Below are 27,056 nucleotides of genomic sequence, written 5' to 3'. Positions count from 1 at the left end.
TGCACTGATCGCAGGTCTATGGTTACCTTCCTAGCCGCTTTAGCCCTAGTAGCGGCGGCGGTGCCTCGCTTGACAGGCGCGGTTAGAGCCTAGCTCGGGTCCTTCCATCTATCTATAAACACTTGCTTTGATCGCAGGTGTATGGTTACCTTCCTAGCCGCTTTAGCCCTGGTAGCGGCGGCGGTGGCGCGCTTGACAGGCTCGGCTAGGGCCGCGGCGCACGCCAGCATGGCGCGTAGCTGGCCGTCAGTCAGCGCCCACGCTACCGGTTCGGGCCGGATCGCGAGACGGGAACCGATCACGGCGCAATCTGATAAGAAAAATAAATGGTTAGATTGTTGTTAATATGTAAATTAATAATTTATGCATGGCTACCCGCTAGCGGTTAACTGTATAAGTTACAGTTGTTAACACACATTTATTAATCACCAAAATATCAACACGAGCTGTCGACAGTTACCTACCAATGTTACCATTTAACTTGCTATGGATCAAGAGATCGTGTCTCATATAAGACAGTGAGTTTTGCACTTTAAAATTCATACTCAGCTTGAAGAAAATGGCCAAGAGTAGGACACGCGTACGAAGGGTTCACTATCGATGCAAACGAAAAAAAAATTACGTCTGTTGTATGGGAGTGCCGTTAAAATATTTTTCTCAAACATGGTATGAAATATTGATGTTATGTGCCTTATAATTCGCAGCGAAGTATGACGTTGCAGGTGCGGCTAGGACGATTGATAGATAATGGAATTTCATACAAACCTTGCAGGCCAAGGCCGGCAGTCTTCTTTTTTAATTTCCAAACACAGATAATTGTGACATAACATTCAGGTATTTAGCCAATTAAAAAAAAAACTATAAGGGGCTTTATAGACGTGCCGACTGCAACTGGTACGGGCCCTAGACAATATTTGATTTTGGGTGCGTTTTCATACAAAAAAATTTTTTTTCGTTTTTTTTTTTGAATTTTTTTTTAACTTTTTGTTTTTTTATAAGCGTATACGGGGTATCAAAGGGGAACGAAAATTCGATTATTTTTGCGCTACGACGCACCGTTTAGGAGATACAGCCATCCAAAGTTACTATTTTCAGTAGACTTTATTTATTTCATACCATGTTTGAGAAAAGCACTATACATACCTCGGCGGGAAATGGGATTGCCCGCCTCAGACCTATCTGGCCTCTGTAGTAATGTACTATATTTTGGTATTTGTGAAAATTTCAAATGTCTAACTATCACGGTTTATAAGATGCAGCCTGGTGACAGACAGATAGGCATACGGACGGATGGACAGCGGAGTCTTAGTAATAGGATCCCATACTAGCCTTTACGTAAAGAAGCCAAGAATCTTAAAAATAGTTACTATACTGAAATACAACTCACCAGCTAGCCTCTTCTTGATCACGATCCGACAGTGCGTGTTGCCTAGCAACAGCCGTAATGGCGGCAAATTTGCGGACGCGCCGTGTGCTTTGGCTTCTATCCGGGCACTCTGCCATTCTAGTTCCTGTAACAGAAACGCTTTAGAAATATGTGTGACGTTTTCCATCAAAAGGTACCACATGGCGGTTCGATAAGATCTGATGAAATTATTGAGGAAAAAGCGCCTTATTGACAATACGAGTAAGTATCCTTTTGATAGAAGACGGCATTACGTTAAGAGAACACATGTACATTATAATTGATAGACATTCTAGAAAAAAAAACAGTTTATGATTTCTTTGCCAGGCCGAACAACCCGATAGGCAGGAGCTTAGAGACCATCCGACACACAACGGACGTCAGCGCCACGCCGCCCGGATGTAATTTAAAAAACGTCTCCTCAATACATTTTGTATATATATCGCCAAGCGACGCGTCGCCTGGGGGCGCGTCTTACGTCCTAACGTACGTCCTACAAAATCTTGCGCAAGTAGTCAGCCAAAAAAGTGGTTTACCACTTTTCGACCTTATATGTTTGAAATAAAGGCGCTGTATATGAATCTGTTGTACACAATAAAGTGATTACTACTACTACTACAAAGTGGTTAACCACTTTCTTGGCTGACTGTACTTGTAGGGTCGCAATAGAATCGCGGAGTGAGCCGCCCCTCATGTTACCTTAAATATAAGCAGTTGTCCCGTGTCCGGGCTCTTGATTCTAGTCAGTCTTAGGTCCCCCCGTCGGCCTTCAGGCGTCCTTGATTCCACTGTCACCCTGGATATCTGAAACAATAACGTTTTTATTATAATTGCAATAAACATCGTCTTATTAGTGATTTGTACCTGTAAATTCAGTGTTACTCTAAATATCTGGAAGAATGCTTTTGAGCATTTCTTTTTTTTTTTGCCACTTTATGAAGTGTGATATTTTTGAAAAAAAAATGCTATTTCTACTCAGAATTACTAGCCTTTTCAATTCTAGTAGTTAAAAAAATTGTCCCATACGATTTTTTCTTATTTTGTTACCATTTTCCGTACATGTTGTATGGGGTAACAAAAGAGGAAAGTAACAATAATGTATGGAAATTCTGGGACACTTTTGTCTCCCAGTGAGATTGAAAGTACTCGATTCTGAGTACAAATGACCTAAAATTCCCTAAAACAATAAAAAAAAATATTGGCAAAAAAAAAAGAAAATGCTCTTTTCGGAAAATACAATAAAGACTGAAAACATGCATTTTCCCAAATAAAAAAAAGATATTCATCTCTTCGTGAATTTTTGGTGAGGGGGTCATACTAAATGTGACTGATACATGTTAAAAGGATACAAAAAATCGTGACATATGGGGGAGGGGTGACGTAATATGTGGACGGCCCCTATGCATGTTTAGTTGTTTACCTGCACGTTGCTCGTAAAAGCGTCGCACGCGAAGTCTATTTGCACTTGATTCACAACCACCGAGATTCCGTCTATTACCTGCGAACAAACAAACACACTTTACCATGGATTTTCTTATTAAAAGAAAAATTAGAAAACCTACGCTTCCGGCGAGACTGGAATCCATTCACTGGACACGTTTACTAAGTTTAAGAGGATACAGGAGCGAAAATGCTAAAATGGAAAGGACTCCCCTTTCAATTTGGGAATTTTAGTTAAATACACTATTGTTATTAACTAGATTTATAAAAAAAAAAAAATTGTCCATTCAGAACATCTTACTTAAAAGATATTGCGAAAAATCTTTAAAATCGACGTTCCGCTCTCGACTGTTTCCTCGTTCAAAACTTAATCAATCGTAACGAAATTTGAGAATAAGAATAACAATAAAATAATCTATGTCCGACATAGATCCCAAGACAACTAATCCCAAGATTTGGCGTAGGCACTAGTTTTTACGAAAGCGACTGCCATCTGACCTTCCAACCCGAAGGGTAAACTAGACCTTATTGGAATTAGTCCGGTTTCCTCACGATGTTTTCCTTCACCGAAAAGCGACTGGCAAATATCAAATGACATTTCGCACATAAATTCCGAAAAACTCATTGGTGCGAGCCGGGGTTCGAACTTACCGCAAGGCTACTAATGTAGCGCTTCAGTAGGCCTAGCACATGATGGACGCGAGAGTATGTCGCCGCGAGATAGATGACACGTCTTCTTCTAACTGTATCACAGACCAACCCCTATAGACATCCATTACAAGACGACTCGCGGTCGCCAGCCTTCCTAGTATTTGCACTGATATAAGCGCGGGCGCTCGCCGTGCCCGATCAGTAGCGACCAAGTAACAGACCCGAAAGCAGCGCGTGTTTTTCGCAGTAAAAAAATTGAAAAGGGTATTTTGATGTCTTAAAGATGTCCACCTGTAGTGTGAAATGGTGTGGAAAGGTAACAAGAAGCTCAAATTTAAAAACAGACGTCATTACATTCCACATAAAAGTCATATTTATAATTTATTCAGAGCCGGCATAGGTCAACTTACATTGGCCACTTACGCGTCAGTAGAAGGACAGTCCCTTTCATCTGGCGCGACTGCCCACCGTCCTTGAAACGGCCAATCACAGCGCGCTTAACACATTCCCCGCCCGCTCCTCGCACCCCTGGCACTGGTGACTCGTATCGCGAACAAAATATACAAGAATGCTACTCTATAGGAGGTTCTCTGTGAACTGTATTAATGACATAAAGACGGGTAGTCTATCTCGCGACGACATACTCTCGCGGCAATCATGTGCTAACCCTGCTGGTACTTGAAAGTTACCTTATGAATGTAACTGTACTTTCCGGCGGCGGGCATGGCGCCCGCGGCTCCAGGGTTCACGTCTCGCGGTTCCGCGCATACTTCCAGGGCTATCCGGACCTCATCTAGTTTCTGAAAAAGAAGAATAAATCCGTGAGTCATGTTGCAATATCTCTCTCAAATCTGTAATACTAATTATACCTAAATTAAGTCCGAACTCTAGCTGTAAACAAGCCATTTCTGGCATAGCAGATAAGTTATATGAAATTCTGCGCATTAAAATTTTGAACTATAATTAAATAACTAACCTAACCACAAAATTAAAATTTTGAAAAAAACCCCGACCGCGGCATAGTGGACCGATTTTCATGAAACATGGCTAAGAACACTCCCGACTAACTCAGATTTCAGACAAAAAAAAACTAAATCTAAATCGGTTCATCCGTTCGGGAGCTACGATGTCACAGACAGACACACACACAAACAGACAGACAGACACATCAAACTTATAACACCCTTCGTTTTTGCGTCGGGGGTTAAAAACAGTGACCATTTTTGAGGCATCATATATCTTATATATCTTAAGAACTGTTCGACATACAGCACTGCTGTAGATACGCTTAAACGGTGTATTATTGATTGTTCTTTCAACATTACTTATAAAGCAAATTATAGTAAAAAATCTGTAGTTTTCGAACGAAACCGAATTACGAAAGGAGAACATTTTTTTGACTTGTAAAACATAGTTCCTCCCACAGATGTCATATATACCATAGATCAAGCAAACGTATCTACTTAGCGTGTCAAATGAACTCAGTGAAATCCACTGAGTTGTCCGTCTTTACTCGCAGCTTGCAGCTTTCGGGCGTCAATTTTTGTAAGTTGAAGTCAACCAAAACATAAAAAATGCCTCGTTACGTGATATTCAATTGCAACAACACAAAAATTATGAACAATCAAGAGCCTGAGACATATTTAAAATTACAGGCAAGAATCAACTTCAGTACAAAATTTGACACGCTCGGCCCCTATACAAATATAAGAATTTGTTTCTTCTATCTAAATTAAGTTCTGTGGTTCCTCCTCAAAAATTCCAACATACCAAACTCAACAAATTTGCTATCTCATTCAACTATAATAAAAGCCTCCCAAACTCGAAGCGGAAATCACAAACGTTATAACTTCAGTTTAATATCTCATCAAGTAATAAATACAGAGCTCGAGGAATTATGGAGCGCTAATAGGGCCTCAGGGAAATCAGGCGAGGGTGAGAGGAAAGGGTTTAGAGAAACCCCCCCCCCCCCCCCTTTCTTCCCGTGGATGTCGTAGAAGTCGACTGTGGGATATGGGTTAAATTGTGGCCTAGGCGAGAGGCCGGCAACCTGTCACTACAATGTCACAATTTGGATTTCTTTCAACCCCTTTTTGCCAAGAGTGGCACTGAAACTTAGTAGTTCATGTGCTCTGCGTCATTACATGTATGTATGTAGGTATGTAAGAGAAAACGTCGTAGTAAATGGGAAAGTGTGTGTGTCTGTTTGTTTGTCCGTCTTTCACGGCAAAACGGAGAGACGAATTGACGTGATTTTTTTAAGTGAAGATAGCTGAAAGGATGGAGAGTGACATAGGCTACTTTATTTATTTATATATATATATATATATATATATATATATATATATATATATATATATATATATATATATATATATATATATATGTCGGAGACAGACCGGATATTGGCACGGACAGTCAATTATAGCGCAGCGCGCGAAGAGTTGCAGCTGGACAGCTGACGTCACAACCAACCAGTTGTCCACCCAACCAGTTGTTGTCCCCACTTCGTGCGCTAGGACGGAGCCGCGGTACCTGAGACCCAGCACTCTCTGGCGGACCACGCTAGAGACAAGAAGTCTTAGAGCCTCCTCGGAACTGTCCACGCTATAATTGTTCTAAACCAAGTTGTTTACCTATCAGTTATTGTAAAATTTAAAGTGTGTAAAATAAATCGTTGATTACTATCGTCTTCGTCTCAATCCTCGATGACCCAGCAACGCCCCGATGTCTGAAAATGGTGCCAATCCTGACCTGTCCCCGACATATATATATATATATATTTGAAAACATATTTCAACGACATTACAGATAAATCCAATGCGTCATGAAACTTAAATTAAAAAAAAAATATGTCTTTTTCTAACCCCCCAATTTCCTAAAGTGGGGGGTGGTAGTTTGTATGAAGCATTCCGAAATTTTCGAATTTAACGCGAGCGAAGCCGCGGGCAAAAGCTAGTACTTAATAATTTTTGTTCCTGAGTCATGGATGTTTTATATGTAACATATAAGTCAGCAATTCCCGTCAACTTTGTACAAAAATTAAGGGAAAAGTTAAATTTGTTTTTATTAATTCCTATTTTGTTACCAAGATTTTGTTGATGAATTGAGATTTTATTAAGTTTTATTTCGTCATTAAGGTTCTCTAGTATCTATATTTTCTTAATTATAACAATTATCCTGTATATATCTTACGAAAGTCGAATTATATTACTAAATGTTGGTAACAAAATAGGATCAATTAAAATTTGCTGACGTGGCATTGTACAAAGTTGACGGGAATTGCTGAAGTATGTATTTATCTATCTAAGTATGTATATCGTCGCTTAGCACCCATAGTACAAGCTTTGCTTAGTTTGGGGCTAAGTTAATCTGTGTAAGGTGTGCCCAATATGTATTTATTTTTATTTTATTTTATTAGTAAAATTTGACATTCGTGTATAATTCTAAATATTATAATTTCCCTTTCATATTCATAGCACTCAAGTTGTAATGTAATACAAACAAGAGGCAACTTGATTAGCATTCAATGTTTATGTTAAGCCCAGTTTGCATAGAATTAGCAGCGCGGCGCGGAATGAATTTATGATTCCATTACAGACTACTATGAATTTAGAGTACGTTACACGATACCGTAAACGTCACGAAATATCCACGATACAAGTGCGGAAAAGAGGAAGATCGAAACGAGTGGCGAAAAATTAAAACACGACCGAAAGGAGTGTTTTTTTTTCCCACACTAGCTCAGAAACACGTGTTTTGTCCTTTAATACCAGCGGGTAAAAACGCATTTTATCCACTAGTGGGTAAAGTAATTTGACATTGAATAAAATCAAATAAACTGCTTTAAAATGGATAAAAGTGGGTGAATCTAGTAATAAAGATGATTTACCATCTGTGGAACTACTGGAAGCAGTGATAAACGCATTTTTTGCGTTGTAGTTTCCTCGCTATAGTGAGGGGAAAAGTTTTGTGTTACACTCAAGGTGCAAATGTATTTTACTTCTCGTGTGTTAAAAAACTCGCAAGTTCAGGATTCTATTCTCGAACCACTCGCTTCGCTCGTGGTTCAACTATAGAATCCTTTCACTTGCTCGTTTATCAATTCCACACTCAGCGTTAAAATACGACTTTGCCCCCTTGTATGACAAATAACTATTAATCGACGCGAGTATCATCCTCCTTGCGTTCTCCCGGCTTTCCGGGTCCGCTGTGACAACTTATCCCAAGGGGCCGTCCATAAATTACGTCATCGATTTTTTCAGATTTTAGACCCCCCCCCCCTATAATCATCCTATCGTCATATCTTAATGACCCCCCCCCCTTCTCCCAAAATTGACGTCATTACCAGTTTGACAAAATAAAACATTGCAGATTTGAGAAAAATAGGGTATTACATATATGATTAAAACACTTGGTTATAGAATCATCTTTTATTATTTTTACTTAAAGTAATTTTAGTATTTGAGTTATTTTAGTATTGTATGCGCCTTAGCCGCCTCTCACATTTGCAGTCTCACTTACTAGGTGTGCTGGAAATGAAATGAAATGAAATGAAATATTTTTTATTTTGCTTGAAATATGGTACAAAAGTTGTTCAGACAATATTATAAATAGGCAACACATATTTCACCATCATCGGGCATGCAAAAATATCTTAATCTACAATTAAAACTAAGTCTATACAATTATAGTCAAGGCCAACTTCAGTCAAAAGATGACATGTATTCCTCTATGGAATAGAAAGCTTGTTGTACAAGCCAAGCTTTTAGTTTTGTTTTAAACGTTTTCAACGGAAGAAATTTCTTTTTAGAAATAATCTTTTTGTACGTGAAAAATAAACTATAAATAAATAAATAAGAATGACGTCAATTTCGAAACACCCCCCCCCCCCCATCTATCATTTACCGTCATCCGCAGACCAAACCCCCCCCCCTAATTTAGAATGACGTAATTTATGGACGGCCCCCAAGATTTGGCGTAAAAAGCAACTATCATCTGACTTTCCAACCCAAAGGGTAACTAGACCTTATTGGAATTCGTCCGGTTTCCTCACAATGTTTTCCTTAACCGAAAACGACTGGCAAATATCAAATGTAATTTCGCACATAAGTTCCGAAAAGCTCATTAGTACGAGCCGGGGTTCGAACTTGAGACCTCCGGATTGAAAGTCGCACGCACCAACCGCTAGGCCACCAGCGCTTAATTCAACACGATAGCGATATAAATTAATAAGGTTTTTTATTTACACAGCTGCTAAAAGATACTGTAAATAATATCAATAATATGAACTACGCCATACATTATTACCTCACTACAAACGATGTAACTTAATGATTAAGCCTTACTAACCAACTTTATTAACCACAAAATACTACACGAAAACAAAATAAATAATAGTACTAACAGGGGCGGCTCACTCCGCGATTCTATCGCCGCGCTGCAAGTACATGCTTGCGGCCGCGAGTTCGCGGCCTAATCAGGGGTGGCGCGCGTTCTCACGGAACGCACGTTCGCACGTTCTATTCTTACTTTCCGTCGCGAGTTTTTTTTAAGGTTTTTATGCGATGTCCGCTTGTGGAATGGCTAATAATGCTTAGTTAAATATATATCATGAATAAAATAAATACCATAGGACATTTTTACACAGATCTACTATTAGTAAGTACCCCGGAAAGGTTCAATAAGGCTTGTGATGTTGGAACTTAAACAAAAATATATAAATACTATAGATATACCTAGAAATTACCCAAGACTTGAATATAATAGTATAACTATCTGAGTATTAATTCGTTTTAATCCATAGGCAACCCTATCGCCGGACGCCGCGCACGTGCGGCTCGTTTCTTTGTAAGAATTTTGTAGGCATTTAAAAAGGCGGCATGTCGTGAACATCAAAGCAGTGGGCCTTCTGTACTTGTACTATTATATATTCTGTGGTACTAATGAACAGAAAGGACACTCCCTACAAACCCGAAGTTTGATAGCTGTTCAGGGTCGAACGTGTTGTCCCTTTCTAATGAAGAGCACTGTCCTTTAATGACTATTTAGGGCTGTCAAAAATTAAGTAATTATGTACCATTACTGTGATAGTACTGATTACACACGTAAAGGGCCGTATGCCCGTATTACACACAAAAAATAAGCACAAAATGACTTCATTTCTTAAGGCATTCTCTCTCGAACAATTGCTACGTAGCAATACGAGCCGAACGGTACAGTGTCCGATTACTTTACATGTGACACATTTGTATTAATTAGATTAAACACATTTGCACTTAATTAACACAATGAACTAACATCGTTAACATAATATGTAGATAACGATAAACTATTTTGTCGAGTTTGAAAAGGTCTTATAAGTTTATGATTAAACTAGCTTTTGTTCGCGGCTTCGCTCGAGTTAAATTTGAAAATTGCGGAATACACTATACAAACTTCCATCCCCCATTTTAGGGCAGTAGGGGGTTAGAGACAAAAAGTAGCCGTCACTCTCCATCCCTTCAACTACCTCTACTTTAAAAAATCACTTCAATTCGTCGCTCCATTTTGCCGTGAAAGACGGACAAACAGACACACACTTTCCCATTTATAATATTAGTATGGATTCACTATGGATTAGTATCGTTCGCAGACATTTCTTCATGATAAAAAATAAATTTAGGTCTTATTCGTGTGAGCGTCAGAATGGCGGGTGTACATCAAGCAATCCTGGTGTGGTATACGTCAGGAGTTAGTGCTAGCAATGTGCCAAATGGGCGCCAAAATTCGAGCAATGTGCTCTTTGAACTCCAGAGATATTTAAGAAATTAATGACACCCGCCATTCTGACGTCAGGTTGGCGGGTGCACTTTCAGTTCTGGCTAATGGCTGCCTACTCAAGGGTGAAAGTACTGCCTAAGGTTAGTGCTCGCAATGTGCTTCCACATGTATGAAACACAAACTAATTCAGAGGGCCATTGAAAAGTAATATGGGATTAAATAAATATATCTATAAGTATCACTTTTTTGTGAAAAGCGCCTGCATGTTAATGCTGCATTGCAGGCAATGAACATTGCTATTTTATTTCAGCAGGCGTTATAGATATATTTATTGAATCCCATATTACTCTTCAACGGCTCTCTGAATTAGTGTGTGTTTCATACATGTGGAAGCACATTGCGAGCACTAACCTTAGGCAGTACTTTCACCCTTGAGTAGGCAGCCATTAGCTAGAACTGGAAGTGCACCCGCCAACCTGACGTCAGAATGGCGGGTGTCATTAATTTCTTAAATATCTCTGGAGTTCAAAGAGCACATTGCTCGAATTTTGGCGTACATTTGGCACATTGCTAGCACTAACTCCTGACGTATACCACACCAGGATTGCTTGATGTACACCCGCCATTCTGACGCTCACTTATTCGTAGGTATTTTAGTAGTACACGCCAAAGTTTATCAATGCATTATAATCGCAGTATTACTTATACTGGTTTGTATTTGTTCACTCGAGGGTAATGACTTTTATGAGTACTTAAAAGAGTAAACATAGATATTTGTGTAGGGCTTGTATAGTTTGTAGTATGTAGACAGGATGGATGGGAGGACATTAACGATCTAAGTGTATGAAAAAAATATTGAAATACGACCACGGGTCTCGGAGTATTCAGTGAACATACATAAAAAAAAACACGAACCCGAATATATAACCTCCTCCTTCTGGGTAAAGAGGTCAGTTAAAAAAGAGTGGAAGAGATAGTTAGGAGTGGAAGACCTAGCAGGCAAGCATGGTCGCGCGATAAATGATATGACATCAAGCCGTCCTTTTCGCACTATTTGTAAGTGCGATAGGGCCGGCCTGATGTTTTATCGTTTATCGAGCGACCGTGATACGGCTAGGCCAAGTTTTCTCGACCAAATCGGAGAAATATTGCAAACGACAAGTTCAGAAGTACTACAAAATAAAAACCACGAGCATGTAAGATGAACGTTATGTGAGTAAAGCGAAAAAGGTTTGTCAGGATTGTAACAAATGGGAATCCGTGATCTCTACCTACCCCCCTGGGAAAGAGGATGTGTATGTATGTTGTATATTTCAGAACGTGACAAAAAAAACGTCAAAAGCTCATAGTAGAACCTTTGGTGTCAAATAGGCTACTTTCCTCCTAGTCAAATCAGCATCTTTTTAATAAGAACTGTCAAAACGATTTTGAACGACTTGCTAATATGGAATTAATATGAAATCGAATTGAGTGACGTCTCAGTCAACTGATTTACTTTATATATTTCTATATGATATATCAAATTATAAATAGGAGTTAAAATTACTTCTATCCCTGTTTTTCTTATATAATAATCTGATGCTTTATTTCGTTCATGGTATAAAATATTTTATTTTAAGTACAGTCTAACTAGTTACTGAACCAGTGAGCTACAACCTCGGCCTTGTCGTCACTTTCCATCAGGTGCGGCTAAGTTCAATCACTGGCCAGTTTATATTAAATTAAAAAACAAAAGTTGCCTATTTACGTTTGCAAAGGACGAAGCCCTAAAATCCCTAAATATAACCAACATTTACCAGTTCAGTGGACTGTTATCAGATGAATAATTATGCTAGTTTAATCTGGATTGAAATAAAGCATTCTATAAATACGCCATCACCAGTTCAGTCATAATATTTGTGACATGTACAGTCAACCAAACCAACAGGCGCTGGTGGCCTAGCGGTAAGAGCGTGCGACTTTCAATCCCGAGGTCGCGGGTTTCGAACCCCGGCTCGTCGAATTACAACTACATAGCATGTTTGCCGCGTGAGGATATAGGGAACTTGACTGTAGTTGAAATATTTTATACGATCCACGAAATAAAGCGTCAGGTCAGAAGCGTCAGAAAAACATAGACAGAAGTTATTTTAAAAACCAATTTCTATTTAATAAGTCAAGTAGAAATAATGTATATGAAGTAACTGAGTTGACCGTGACGTCACTTAATTTGATTTCATAAAAAATCCATATTAGCAAGTCATTCAAATTCGTTTTGACAGTTCTTAAAAAGTAGCTGATTTGACTAGGAGGCAAGTAGCCTATTACCTTGCAACGTGCCTAACTCTGTGTGGACCCGGCTACAGGCTACTTGCCTACTAGTCAGCTTCTATTTAAGAACTGTCAAAACGAATTTGAACCACTTGCTGATATGGAATTTATATGAAATCGAATTGAGTGACGTCACGGTCAACTCGGTTACTTTATATATTTCTATCTGACTTATTAAATAGAAATTGGATTTAAAAATAACTTCTGTTCATGTTTTTCTTACAATTATCTGATGCTTTATTTCGTGCATGGTATATATATATATATATTTTTTTTTTTTAACTAGTCAAGTTCCCTATTACTGAGCTAGCAACGCGTTCTGAATAGTGATGGTTGAAGTCACTCAAGGCATTGTCTAAGACCGATACTATAAAGTTCCTGGCCATAAAATGCTCGGATGAGAAGCTATAAAGACGTTTTATTAGACTAGACGATGGCTTGCAAAATCCGATAGGTTTTGGACAATTCCGATCAGAAGTATATAGGTAATATAATATGTGTTATTGAGAGTTATTATGTTACATCTGAAGTTCATTTGTTTTGAAGAAAGATTATTTTAAGGTTCATAAGATTGCTGATTGAACTTCGGTATGATTATATTTAGCGGCGTATTTAACCTTTAATAGGGCAGAAGAATTTCAGAATGTAGTCAAATTATTGTCAAGTCTAGCTAAACTATGGTGGTAAATCAGCAGTTCTCGAAAAGTTTGTACAAAAATTAAGGGAAAAGTTAAATTTGTTTTTATTAATTCCTATTTTGTTACCAAGATTTTGTTGATAAATTGAGATTTTATTAAGTTTTATTTCGTCATTAGGGTTCTCTAGTATCTATATTTTCTTAATTATAAAAATTATCCTGTATATATCTTACGAAAGTCGAATTATATTACAAAATGTTGGTAACAAAATAGGATCAATTAAAATTTGCTGACGTGGCATTGTACAAAGTTGACGGGAATTGCTGAAATATTATGCCCCCTGCCTTATTAAGTGTTAAGGATTTAGCGCCCCGGGGCAAGTTAGATTTGATGCCCCATTCACACCAATTGGTGACATAAATAATCTAATGTAAGAAAATACTGGATTTGCCGCCCCAACGAGAGCCTGCAACGCTGGGCCATGGTTGATTCAATAATATTGGTAATTAGGCAGGTAGGTCCTAAATTAAGTTTCCACCAATTTTTTTTTTCTTAATAAGCATAGTATGAATTGAATAACCAATTAAAATTTTGAAAAAACCCCCGACCGCGACATAGTAGACCGATTTTCATGAAACATGGCTAAAAACACTCCCGACTTACTCAGCTTTCAGACAAAAAAAAACTAAATCCAAATCGGTTCATCCGTTCGGGAGCTACGATGCCACAGATAGACACACACACACAGACAGACACGTCAAACTTATAACACCCCGTCGTTTTTGCGTCGGGGGTTAATAATTAAAATCATCCTAAGACATACTTGTATGTCTCAAAGTACAAGCGGTTAAATTATTTAACAGGATGCCTATAGAGTTTAAAGTTATAAGATGCTCTGTAACCTTTAGAGATAAGTTAAAATTGTATTTATTAGAAAAATGCTGCTATGACATTAATGATTTTTAGTTCTAAGTAGGTATTATTATTATTTATTTTTGCTGACATGTAGTGCGTATTATTATTATTAGTTATTATGTTCTTTCATTAATTTTAATTTTTTTTATTTTTTTTATCATTATTTTTATCATTGTTTTATTTAATAAGTATAATAGCAGACATTTTTATTGGGGGTTGTTTTTGTTTGTATTATTTTACTGTATATATTAGACATACACATTCAAACACGATGTCAAATTGTTCATGAATAAATAAACTAAACTAAAACTAAACTATTATGTACCTTGTATTGAATTAATATTCAACACAATACAAAAATGGTGGAAATATAAAAAATGTGTTTTGTTTATTGTTCTTGTGACATAAAAAACTTCAAGCAAGACTCATTATGTCCAAAATAAAGTTATTTTTAAGTTATAGAGCAGGCTCCAAGGGGATGTTCGTTTGCAAAAATAGCGCACCTCATTCTGACTTCAGATATATATTTTATAGATCCCGGACACCATATAAACACATGTTGCCAACCAGTTTTGTGGTCCCCTTCCCCGCACCCCGGCAATCAAAAATCGCATACAAAGAAAAAAAATTTTTTCATCAAACCATGCCGTGTGGGTTATCAAATAAAAGGGCTTACTGAGTAGTTTACGAATATATAGCATACTATAATATTTATTACACTTCCTCTAAGAATTTTTTTGAAAGTTTACTAAAATGCTCGATTTTCGAGTTAACTTTAAACCACTATTGCTTGAGAAGTTATGAATCTATTTTAATCATTATTATTTTAAATAACTAACAATAGTCCATTGTATACAAAATAATAGTTAATACAGTCAAAAAGTTGCATGGGAGAGCGAGGGGAGCAATCAAAGATGGCGAGTTTCGATATTTCTCTCGTGGCCAAACGTTGTGTATAACTGTTGTTTTAGATATTTTTTCTACTCCTGCTTTCCTCCTCCCACTTTAATCTGTCAATTATATTGTCCCGCAATCAAATTCCACTCAGAAACCGAATTTTAAGAACCATATTGAAACATCGAAACTCGCCATTTTTGATTGCTCCCCCGCTCCTCCATGCAACTTTTTCACTGTACGAACTATTGGTTCGCAAACAATACACTATTGTTAGTTATTTAAAATAATAATGATTAAAATATATTCATAACTTCTCAAGCAATAGTGGTTTAAAGTTAACTCGAAAATCGAGCATTTTAGTAAACTTTCATAAAAATTCTTAGAGGAAGTGTAAGAAATATTATAGTATGCCATATATTCGTGAACTACTCAGTAAGCACTTTCATTCGATACCCTACACGGCATGGTTTGATGAAAATTTGTTTTTTCTTTGTATGCGATTTTTGATTGCCAGGGTGCGGGAAAGGGGACCACAAAGCTGGTTGGCAACATGTGTTTATATGGTGTCCGGGATCTATAAAATATATATCTGAAGTCAGAATGAGGTGCGCTATTTTTGCAAACGAACATCCCCTTGGAGCCTGCTCTATTAGGTCACATGTACAAGATCACACAAATATAAACATTGTATATTATTCTGATGGTTCCAGAATTAAAACTGTGACTGAAAATCACCTATTATATTTTATGAACTGAGCAAAACCTGGGGACCAAAAATGGGACTTGGCATATTGATATCGAATAGTTAGCACTTCATTGACTTGCTGCTTCTATCAGGTTGTCCAAATATAAATCCGCCATTTTCCAAAAAACTTTACTATAATTTTATTTTTAAACTAACAATTACTTTTCATCAACATATTGACCGTCGTTATCCACAACTTGCTGCCAACGATTTGCCAGTGTGAGAATCCCGCGCTCGTAGAAGGCTTTCGGTTTCTCGTCAAAAAAGTTCGTGAGGTCACATTTTAGTTGGTGTTCGTCATCATTTCTTTTTTCTTGTAAGTAATTAGATAAAGCCCTGAATAGGTGGTAATCGGTTGGCGCAATGTCTGGCGAATAAGGGGGATGTGCAATAATGGTCCATCCAAGTTCCTGTATTTTCTCACGAGTTTTCTTGCAAATGTGTGCTTTGGCATTGTCATGTAACAATTCTATCCTGTTTTCCTTTCAGATTTTTAGATACTTTGTCAAGCTGGCCACAGTAGATATCCGCAGTAACTGTAGTATTAGGTGGTAAAAGTTCCCAGTATATTATTCCCCTAATTCCCCACCAGACGCACAGCATAACCTTTTTTTGGTGACTGTCTTGTTTCGGTGTTGGTACTGCCTTCTGACCGACGCTAAGCCATTGACGCTTGCGTTTATGATTTGCATAGAAGACCCATTTCTCGTCGCCGGTAATAAGATTGCGTAACCACTCGAAGTTCCTGTGTGATGTCAGGTTTTGCATGCATATGTCGACTCGCTGTTGTTGTTGAGAAGGAGTTAAGTTGTGCGGCACCAACATTCCATATTTCCAAGTTTTATTAAGCTTGTGGAGGTAATTATCTATCGTCCCATGGGAGCACTGAAGACGCTCTGCCAGTTCACGCACCGTAGATCTTGGCTCATCTTCAATTATTTTTTTTAGAACGTCGATATCAATTGCTGGTGGTCTTCTAGGATGGGGCTCGTCGTCAAGGTTAAAGTTACCCTCACGAAACTTCTGGAACCATCGTTTTGCTGTGTCGTAACAGAGGACATTCTCTCCCATCGTACTACAAATATTTTGCACGGCTTCCGTGGCTTTGTGACCCAGACGAAACTCATGAAGTAGAAGTAACCTGAGTTCTCTTCGAGAAATGTCCATTTTTGTCGATCGTCCGAATTACTCCGAATCGTATCGAAGTTGTAGTTTGACTGTTGAGGTCGTGCGAGCGTGCTCTTTTTATATAGTCTAACTATGGACATTTCCAGAACCTTCTCGCGATTTTGTAAAATTGTTAATAAGATGGCGGGTTTATATTTGGACAACCTGATACAATAAATAAATAAATATACATATTGTGGGGGGGACATTGGGACATCAGATCTTACACAGATCAACCTAAGCAAAGCTTTTAACTTTTACCCATTACGGGTGCTAGGTGACAATATGCATACTTACACAGATAAATATATACTTACTAGCTTTTACCCGCGGCTTCGCCCGCGTAATAAAAGTATTCTTATTGAAACGTTTACAAAAAATAAGATTTTCATTTGGATCCGTAGGTTTCTTTGTAGGTACATCTGTCCGCGATTACTTCGATTAAGATAAAGCGGGGCAATTCTCGACTGCGGGGCCATTGTAACTGATCTATTTGCTGTGGTTTACCGTTTACCACTTTTCGACTCTATTGATCGAAAAGTGGTAAACCACTTTTTTGGCTGACTGTAGTACTTACACATATTACTATTGTTTTAAAAGAAATTCTTGCAATGATTGTAGAATTGTTACACAACGACCACAGCGTAGGTAGTAGGTACGAATATGTTTGTATTTTACCTATATAAATATTTATACTGGGGAAACTTCATACAACCCACATAGCCAGTATCTCGACGCTATTGTCGGTAGGGTAAAAAGTACTTCCTTGCATTATCGCTTACAATTTTTTCCATTTTGCTTATACTTATTGCAAACGTAAACATATAAAAGGCAAGCAAACAACGATCTTCTTACAGCACACACACACACACACACACACAATCACGCCTGTATCCCATAAAGGGGTAGGCAGAGCACATGAACTTACTTAAGTTTCAGTGCCACTCTTGGCAAATAAAGGGTTGAATGAAAACGAAATTGTAACATTGCAGTGACAGGTTGCCAGCCTCTCGCCTATGCCACAATTTAACCCATATCCCACAGTCGACTTTTACGACACCCACGGGAAGAAAGGGGGTGGTGAAATTCTCAACCCGTCACCACATGGGGTCTTACAGCACATTGAATGTAATAGTTATTACGGATGCAGGATACTCGCCGATGCCTACTTACTAATCCCTTCGCACTGAGCCACCTGCATTTTACACTGCCTAGATATCGATTGTCGACCGATTAGTCCAACCCCAATCCCTATTCTTATCCGCGTCCCTATCTCTATCCTTGTCTCCGTCCCCGTCCCCGTCCCATCCCTGTCCCCGTCCCTCCACTATCCCCGTCCCTGTCCCCTATTCCTATCCCTATCCCCTATCCCTATCCCTATCCCTGTCCCTGGCCCTGTCCCTGTCGCTGTCCCTATCCCTATCCCTATACTTTCCCTATCCCTATCCCTTCCCTATCCCTGTCAAATTATCATGCTAGGAGGTGAACTTTGAAAAATCCTTTCTTAGTGGTCCTCTAAGGAACATCCGTGTCAATTTGAAATCTCTTGAACCAGAAGTAAATATAAAAACTAAAGCTATACTTATGGCTATTTTGGATATTTTAACCCCATTGCACAACAACAGGGAAGAAAATTTCTTTTCCACCTCATTAGATTTTAAAATCGTTGTATTTATCGTGTTCAGCTACCCGATAAACCATAAAAACGATACCCATATTGTGTTTTTGACTTTACCCCCTTTGCACCCCTTTAGGGGTCAAATTTTCAAAAAACCTGAAACATGTATTTAGTCATATTATGTCTTTAGGAATCCTCCTATGAAGTTTCGAAAAAAATAGTCAAACTAATCTTGTTTCCCCATACAAACTTTGAACCCCCATTTCACCATTTTAAGAGGAGAATTTTGAATAACCCTTTCTTAGTGCTTCTCTACGCCATATAAGGAACCTATGTGCCAAATTTGAAATCTCTAGGACCAGCGGTTTCGGCTGTGTGTTGATATAATTATGTCAGTTAGTCAGTCAGTTTCTTCTTTTATATATTTTTTGATATTTAAACCCCATTGCACTACAACAGGGAAGAAGGTATTTCACTTCCGCCTCGTTAGATTTTAAAAACGTTGTATTTATCGTGATCAGCGACCCAATAAACCGTAAAAACGATGCCCATATTAGTTTTTTGACTTTATCACCCCCTTTTCACCCTTTTAGGGGTTAGATTTTCAAAAAACCTAAAACACGTCTTTAGTCATATGTTTTTAGGATCCCTCCTGTGAAGTTTCGAATAAAACAGTGAAACTAACATTGTTTCCCCATACAAACTTTGAACCCCCATTTGACCCCCTTAGGAGGCGAATTTTGAAAAATCCTTTCTTAGTGCTCCTCTCACTATATAAGGAACCTACGTGCCAAATTTGATATCTCTAGGACCAGCGGCTTCCGCTGTGCGTTGATATGTTAGTCAGTCAGTCAATATCTTCTTTTATATATTTTTTTGATATTAAAACCCCATTGCACCACAACAGGGGAGAAGGTATTTCACTTCCGCCTCATTAGATTTTAAAAACGTTGTATTTATCGTGATCAGCGACCCGATAAACCATAAAAACGATACCCATATTGATTTTTTGACTTTATCACCCCCTTTTCACCCTTTTAGGGGTTAAATTTTCAAAAAACCTGAAACACGTATTCAGTCATATGTCTTAAGGAATCTTTCTGTGAAGTTTCGAATAAAATAGTCAAACTAATCTTGTTTCCCCATACAAACTTTGAACCCCCATTTGACCCCCTTAGGAGGTGAATTTTGGAAAATCCTTTCTTAGTGCTCCTCTACACTATATAAGGAACCTACGTGCCAAATTTGAAATCTCTAGGACCAGCGGTTTCGGCTGTGCGTTGATATGTCAGTCAGTCAGTCAGTCAGCTTCTTCTTTTATATATTTAGATTATAGCTTAACTCAGGAACAAAAACTTGTGTTCATCACATAAATATATCTTACTGGGATTCCAACACAGGACTGTGGCTTAGCAGGCAGGGTCACTACCAATCTAGACTGGTCATCAAATAAGCTTTTTCAACTATTTTTGATACTAACTTGTAAAATAAAATAGGGCCTTGGAAAAATATTATTAGAATAATTTAGTCTTTTTACTATCATTAACGCAATAGTACATTGTGCAATGAGGGGAGGAAGTTGAATATCACTAACGAGAGTAAATTAAATTTAGATTTAAAGACTCGAGTTTGTAATATTCATAGGCCCCAAGTTACACACAATGTTTTTCATCACACTCGCAATGTAAAAAATATGTAAATAAATGTAAAAAAGTTAAGTACAGTACTAGAAATTTCATTATTCCCTTGGGAGAACGATTTTTCTATAACTCACGCTCCGCCTGAGTGCAATAGCACATTTAAAGTGCGGGTGTGATAAAAACATAATCACAACTATTTAGGTTATGACTCACCAATACAATAGGCACAGTTTTCAGTTTCGTCCACTGTATCCGAAAAGTAGCTTTGTTGCAGGAAGCTGATGTCAGTCGCAGCCATCCTGGTAACTCAAGTAAATCTGTGAGCAGGTCCTCATCAAGGGTCAGGTCTTGCAACTCTCCGGAGCCTCGGAGCGCTGACAGGGAGATCTGCTCTGGTGATAAATTCTTTGTAAACCTGTAAAGCAATTAATTTTAACAGATTCAGTCAAAATTATTTTGAAAATGGTATGTGACTTTAATTGTTACAGTATCTCCTGCAGACAGTATGTAGTAGTATTATTGCTATGACCAAGGACAGCATGGAGTGCAAATATTAGGGATTGGACCGGCATTAAAGACACGTCTAGAACGGCAAAGAGTAGAGAAAACTTTCGCATGATGATCGCCGAAATCCGATAGGATATGCTATAAGAAGATTCTCAATAAAACTACAAATAATATTATTATTCTGATTACACATACATATTATATTGTGAATCTGGAAATGTTCTTTAAGATTTTTGTTGAGATAGGTATTACTTTTAGAACAATGATAATGCCTTAATTAAAAAATCACACCTAGACAACTTTTATTAGAATTGTCAAATATCTTACAGCCAATAATAAAAAATTTGGCTAAGACTCAAAATATTTCCCTGTAAACAATTTTTCAGCCTGCACTTAAAAAAAACTCAAACATGCTTAACCAAATGTAACCTTACATAGTTCCAATAAGGAAAAAATTACTTTGAAGCATATTTTGTACTGAAGACTAACAGCACATCATATGTGCTCAGTCAAGGTTACCTGATTTGAACATAATTGTTTGAGTCATGATTTGCTCTTATTCTATACATTGAAGTTGCACTAATTCAATCAATCAATCAATCATTCAATAATTTATTCGTGATAACTACAAAATACACAAGTAAGAAAATAGAATAATTGAGTGATGCATAACATGGATGCTTTGTATTTTAATTATCTTAGAAGAAATATGTATAAACTAGACTGATTAATCTGAGTAAAACAAATAAATAGGTACTACATAAATCATGTTTTCCTTAAACCATCTTAGAGGCAAAAGGAAGAGTAATGAAAATTATGAAAAAGATAGTATTATGTGTGTGTAAAAGTTGAACTTACAGTAAATATATCATAGTATTTACATATGAGTCTAAATATAATACAATGAAGTTGTTTTTCAGGTATCATGACTAGTTGTTATTATTTTTAAATTGGCAGACTGGGATTCTCCACACCTATACTCAACATAATGTACACAGGTAGAAGAACTCTTTAGTCTACCAAAGAATAGGCTAACTTTATCTGCTACAGATCTTAAAATAGCACAATAAAGCTCTAAACACATTTTCATAACAGCATGAAACTACAGCATTCCTATCACTGATACATTTTAATTCAATTATTATCAACGATGTTTAGCCTGTTTTAAGAGTCAAATAAGCGTGCACGTACCTTGAGAGATGTTTCAATAATTGGTTCTTTATTATAGTAACCATTTCTACAGCTAAATTATAAACTTCTAACTAATCTCAAAGGATATTATCAATAAAAAATCATTATTGTAGAACAGAACCTGTACGACCTTTTCTTTTGTGTGAAATGTCAATGTCAAAAGCGTTCGGGGGCGTTTTTCACGACCAACTACCGGTCTTTTTCCAATTTATGTAAAAATTTTGCCTTAACCAAAGAATAATTCACTAGAACCAATGTTAGATATAGAAATTAGCAACTTCATATATTTTTTTATGATTTACCTTGCAACTACATGAAAGAGTAAAACCATTGATCGAAGGCAGTGCAAAGCGTAGTCTTTGGAGACAATAACGTGTAACGGAACGTTTCAGTACCTGTCATTTCATACCCAAAGAACGGCGCGATTTTTGTTTGCTTGTTGTCAAGTGCAATTATTGATTTTTGGATCACAAACATTTTATAAGATATTCATAGTTGTATTATCGTAAATCTTGAGCTGGGGCCACTTATACTATATCGTCAGACTGTCTGGCAGTTAATAGGCAAAAATTCGACCTGTAAGCTTCTTAAAACAAAATGTTGTGTCAAGTTATTTAGTTGTCACATTTCGACGTATTCTACTCTTTTGTACTGTTTAACTGATAATGTTTTGTGCTTCTCTAGTTCCTACACAAGTATATTTGTATCCAGTTGTTATTTAGAATAAACTTAGCGCATATAGTGGCAAGTTTTTATAATTGTTACAGTATTTTATGCAACTGTATTAAGTAAGTAACATTTCTTTTTACTTTTATTATCTACTGCCTTGCCTTTAGGCAAAGGAATGTGCATAGAAATTATAAGTCACTACGGTAGGTATCACTTTTATGTACTTTCCTAATTAAAATGATGTAGCAAGTAAACAAGTTATGCCTTGTCTTTATTTTGGTTTTATTTGTATTTATGTTTTTCTTTTTTAGCCACTGATCAGTATTTGCACGCTTCCTATCGCACAGATGGAGAAAAACAAACACTTTGTAGACACAGAATACTCCTCCGGTGATTCTAAAATGATCAAATCCAAACAGAAGTTTGCGGAAGAGAACAACAACGAGGTTGATGAGTTGACGAAAGATTTCTCGGAGATGGGATGTATTGTGAATCCAGAGAAGCAGCCATCTAACATTTGTGTGGAGACATGTGTATATGAGTCCTCCGGAGATGAGGCGAATGAGAACGAAGCTGATGGTTATTCAGATGAGTTTGAGGAGGATAAGAGCGAGGATGAGCTGAAGTTGGAGCCGGTGTCTCCGAAGAGCAGTAGTCATGGCACCGAGTTGGCGGTGAAGCTGACTAATAGCCGGTCCTCCATGTCTAGTAAGCCACCAGCTACAGTGTCCGGTCGATCTACTAGTACTGGGTGAGTTTATTAAATACTCATTCTCAAGACTGTAAATGCATCAGGGCAGTCAGTGTGATATGTGTTTGTTTTTGTGTCAAATAAATGATAAACTAAAGGATTATTTCAAAAAAATTATAAAATTAGTCAACAAAGTTTGAAATATTAAGTTCATAATGTTTTGCCTGCATCAAGTTTTAGTAACAAATAAATATTCGATATAATGAATTAATTTTATTGCAATGATTATATTTTACTTTTAAATGAAGTGTAAGGTACAGGGGGTAATTTCTAATGGCAGGGTTTTCAACTAATATTTTTTCCATGTTTTACTGGTCACATATGCCACGCGTATTAAGACTGTGGCGTCATCCATATATTACGTCACAGTCAGGGGGGGGTCATTAAAATGTGACAATCTCACAGTTCCACTAATGATAAAACAGTTATGTTGCTCAGAAGTTGAAAGGGATAAATGTTTTTTACATGTTTCAAAAAGCGTGACATAGGAGGGGGGAGGGGTCCAAAAACCTGAAATTTGGTGTGACGTAATATGTGGATGATCCCTAAGTAGACACATTTGGAACTCAAGTTGATTTTAAATTAAAAACTTTAAACTTCATGTTACTATGCCTTAGAAAGCACAATAGTGCAAACTAACGTATGCCTATCGGCGAACCATAGCACTCTCTTATATAATTGTTTACCAACATTGTTACCTATGTTTTTAAATTAAAGGAAAAATGGAAAAATTCACACCTCCGGCAGGACTCGAACCTGCGACCTCTGGCCTTGCCGGGGCCTAAAATATGTACCTAGATAATATCGCTCGCAGACGTTTCTGCATGATAAAAAAACTAATTGTTACCTATGTTTACAAATAAATTATTTGAATTTAATCCTATCCCTCCCCCATTTCAGCTCCCAATTCGTCCCAACAACCCGTCGCGTGAACATGTCATTTTCCAACGACCGTCTCCGCGAGATCGAGCGACACAACCACATACTGCTGAACAAGATCCTGACTGCCAGGAACCGGAGCAAGTCCTCCATACCGCCCGCGGAGCCGCCCAGGAGGCCGCTGCCCCCTGCGGCTGTGCAGAGGAAGATGTTGCAAAAAAAGATTGATCATGACAATATGGTAATAGTTTATTATGGACTACATTCTAAATTAGCTGAGACCAAGTGACCTATACTGTCAGTTGAGCCACCAAAGACCACTGTCCCCCGTGGCTGTGCAGAGGAAGTAAATGCAGAAGAACATTGACCATGACATAAAATATGAAAAAATCACAAAAGTAGAACTTTATAAAGACTTTCTAGGAAAATTGTTTTGATCTTGATAGGTTCAGTAGTTTTTTTTTTTTTCATGTTCCTTGGACTATATTCTGCTAAATTAGCTAGGGCTGTTTCTATGTTTATTGAACAATCTTTTCCAATGTGCAATGCCTACCCCTTTTGGAAATACAGGCGTGGGTTTATGTATGTATGTATATGTGCACGTGTATCTACTACTACGTAAAACCAACGCCTAGCAATTCTCTCTTTGCATCGAATTTATGTAATCGATTGCTAATAAAAAAATCAGGCGTTATATTTAAGGTTGTTGCTATACCGGCGGTTAGTACATGTAAGTACGGAAGGCTCACTGCTTTGATGTTCACAAAATTTCGTCTTTAATCATTATTGTTTACGTTAAGAAATGGACCGCACGTGAGCAGACTACATTTGAATTCTAAATGTTTTAATATTGTGCCGCGCGAAGCTTGTCAACCACTTTAAGGGCCTCCGGCATGTGTAGCTCGGCGAAAGAATCACGGAGTGCGCCACCCCTGGTTCGGCTCGCATTGCTACGTAGCAATTATGAGGGTTGATACGGTCAGCCAAGAAAGTGATTTACCACTTTTCGACTCACTTTAAACTCGTAAGATCGAAAAGTGGTAGGTAAACCACTTTTTTGGCTGACTGTACGACTTGACGTCCCTTTGCATGCGCTATTATAGTATGAATTTTCTGATATGAACTTTTTGCTTTAGCCGTAATCTGCTAAACAATAGTACATTACATCAGAGGCCGGGAAAATGAGGATTTCCGGCCAAGTGGGTATATACGGCCGAGCGAGCGTGCGAGCGAGGCCGGATAGGGATACGAGGCCGGGAATCCGTTTTCACGCCGAGGCATGTATAGTGCTTTTCTCAAACATACAATGAAATAAAAAAAATGCTCTAAAGGACAATATTTTATAAAAAAAAGTTACTTTGCAGGCCTAGGCCTAAAAAATAATATGAAATCCCTTTACAGTCGTCTCGAGTTGTTGCGCCCAAAAAGCGATACTTCCCAGCCCATTTTAAGGAACGTAAAGACAATATTTCATTGCATGTTTGAGAAAAGGCCTTTGTCTCTATTACTATTATTATTGTTGTTTTTTCTCACTTAATGGTCTCACCGGAAGACCAGCGCTGGAAGTCGTCAGCAATATGCTGAGGTGAGGCCATTTCGTGGCACTTTATTACTTTTCTATGTCAGTGTAAAATTGTTTATTATCTGTGTGCTTTCGAATAAAAATATTCTATTCTATTATTCACGGCGGCTAGCTCCCGTTTCCACAGCACGTGCTAAAGTCTCAGTGTAGTTAAAAAACAACTATCATGATAGCAATAAGATTCAAATTTATTAAACAGTTTGCAGTGTGCAGGTAACTTTTTTTGAAGATGACAAAACGTGTTATCTCCGAAAGGGCTTTTTATGGATTTGAACCTTATTACTATCATGATAGTTGCTTTTTAACTACACTGAGACTATAGCACGTGCCGTTTAAACGGGAGCTAGCCGCCGTGAATAATAGAGACAAAGGCCTTTGTTTAACAGATTACGGCAAAAGCGAAACGTTCATCTCAGAAAATTCATGCTATAAGTACTACAGAACAGATAAGATATTACTTGATTTTTGATAACCCTAAATAGTCGAAAGAGATAGTGCTGTCAAACTTTCGCAGGATGTGTCCTTTCTGTATGTTATTATTATTATTTATTCTGTGTTTTTTTCCAGATTCTGTTGAAGAAGATCCAACGCGCCAAATCATCAGCTTGCGGCGTGCGCCGTTGATGTTGGCGCGGGCGAATGCCGCCCGAACACGTTTCTACAACAATATGTCGTTCTCGATCAAAACTCACCACATTCTCGCTCGTGCATAACGCTGTAACTGCAAGTGGTATCTCTATTTTGTCGCTCAAGCACGCTCTAAGGCCTGAGTGGTCGCTCGGAGTTCGTTCGGCGGGGCGTCGCCTTTGCGCACGCTATGCATCGTCGACTCAGGTCACTTGTTTGAGCTTCAATTGTTTGGTATTCACGCCGCACGCGTCTCGCTCCACGCCCAATATGAGCGAGCACTCAAGCCTTACAGGTAATTCGTATAAAGATCACAAATTTATCTACGGTAAGCGACAGTTTGGGAGCTTTTATTTGAGAACGTCACATTTGCTTGTACCAGCGGCTAAATTGTATGGGCAGCGTATAGAATTTTGCTGCTGTACTTACTTTTATATTTATTATACTTACTTATTTATGATACTTGTGTATTATTTATCTACCTCCAAACCTCAACCACAGTATAATAAAGAGTACTATCGTACAGTATGGCCACTCCCGCTCCCCGCTGAAAGCGCCGCCTACCCCTCTCGGTTGCCTCAGTTACCGCCTGTCAAAAACGCGAACAGTCGACCTGTCATATTTCACTCATAAAAGACATGGTACGATGTTTACCTACGCCC

At 37.9% G+C, this 27,056-nt stretch overlaps 2 protein-coding genes across 4 annotated transcripts in view; one reads left to right on the top strand and one right to left on the bottom strand.

The window, feature by feature from the left end:
• LOC125236088 overlaps positions 1-22,028 on the bottom strand; it is a 102,186-nt gene extending 80,158 nt beyond the window's left edge. Inside the window, 7 exon segments of the mRNA XM_048142783.1 lie at positions 150-310; positions 1,388-1,511; positions 2,105-2,209; positions 2,826-2,903; positions 4,186-4,296; positions 20,402-20,603; positions 21,887-22,028. Of these exon segments, the coding sequence (XP_047998740.1) occupies positions 150-310; positions 1,388-1,511; positions 2,105-2,209; positions 2,826-2,903; positions 4,186-4,296; positions 20,402-20,603; positions 21,887-21,930 (825 nt within the window). The 5' untranslated portion in view covers positions 21,931-22,028.
• Positions 22,029-22,300: 272 nt separating this feature from the next.
• LOC125235719 lies at positions 22,301-26,843 on the top strand. 3 transcript variants are annotated; one of them, XM_048142291.1, is made up of 4 exons: positions 22,301-22,464; positions 22,867-23,306; positions 24,207-24,426; positions 26,335-26,843. In XM_048142291.1, the coding sequence occupies exons 2-4, from the start codon at positions 22,903-22,905 to the stop codon at positions 26,389-26,391; spliced, it is 681 nt and encodes a 226-aa protein (XP_047998248.1). In that variant the 5' UTR covers positions 22,301-22,464; positions 22,867-22,902; the 3' UTR covers positions 26,392-26,843. The 3 variants fall into 3 exon arrangements, with proteins under 3 accessions (XP_047998248.1, XP_047998247.1, XP_047998246.1); XM_048142290.1 differs by having other exon boundaries at positions 22,302-22,674; positions 22,903-23,306; XM_048142289.1 differs by having other exon boundaries at positions 22,303-22,674.
• The last annotated feature ends 213 nt before the right edge of the window (positions 26,844-27,056 follow it).

This window comes from Leguminivora glycinivorella, chromosome 18 (genome assembly GCF_023078275.1).
Source record: "Leguminivora glycinivorella isolate SPB_JAAS2020 chromosome 18, LegGlyc_1.1, whole genome shotgun sequence".
Taxonomy (NCBI): domain Eukaryota; kingdom Metazoa; phylum Arthropoda; class Insecta; order Lepidoptera; family Tortricidae; genus Leguminivora; species Leguminivora glycinivorella.
The sequence above is the reverse complement of the archived record's forward strand: the minus strand, read 5'-3'. Positions and strand labels throughout refer to the sequence as shown.

Excerpts from the sequence above, each read along its gene's own strand:
- LOC125235719 (XM_048142291.1), top strand. The coding sequence starts at position 22,903 with ATGGAGAAAAACAAACACTTTGTAGACACAGAATACTCCTCCGGTGAT. Across the intron at positions 23,307-24,206 it reads GGTCGATCTACTAGTACTGG|CTCCCAATTCGTCCCAACAA; the intron begins GTGAGTTTATTA and ends CCCCCATTTCAG. Across the intron at positions 24,427-26,334 it reads AGATTGATCATGACAATATG|ATTCTGTTGAAGAAGATCCA; the intron begins GTAATAGTTTAT and ends GTTTTTTTCCAG.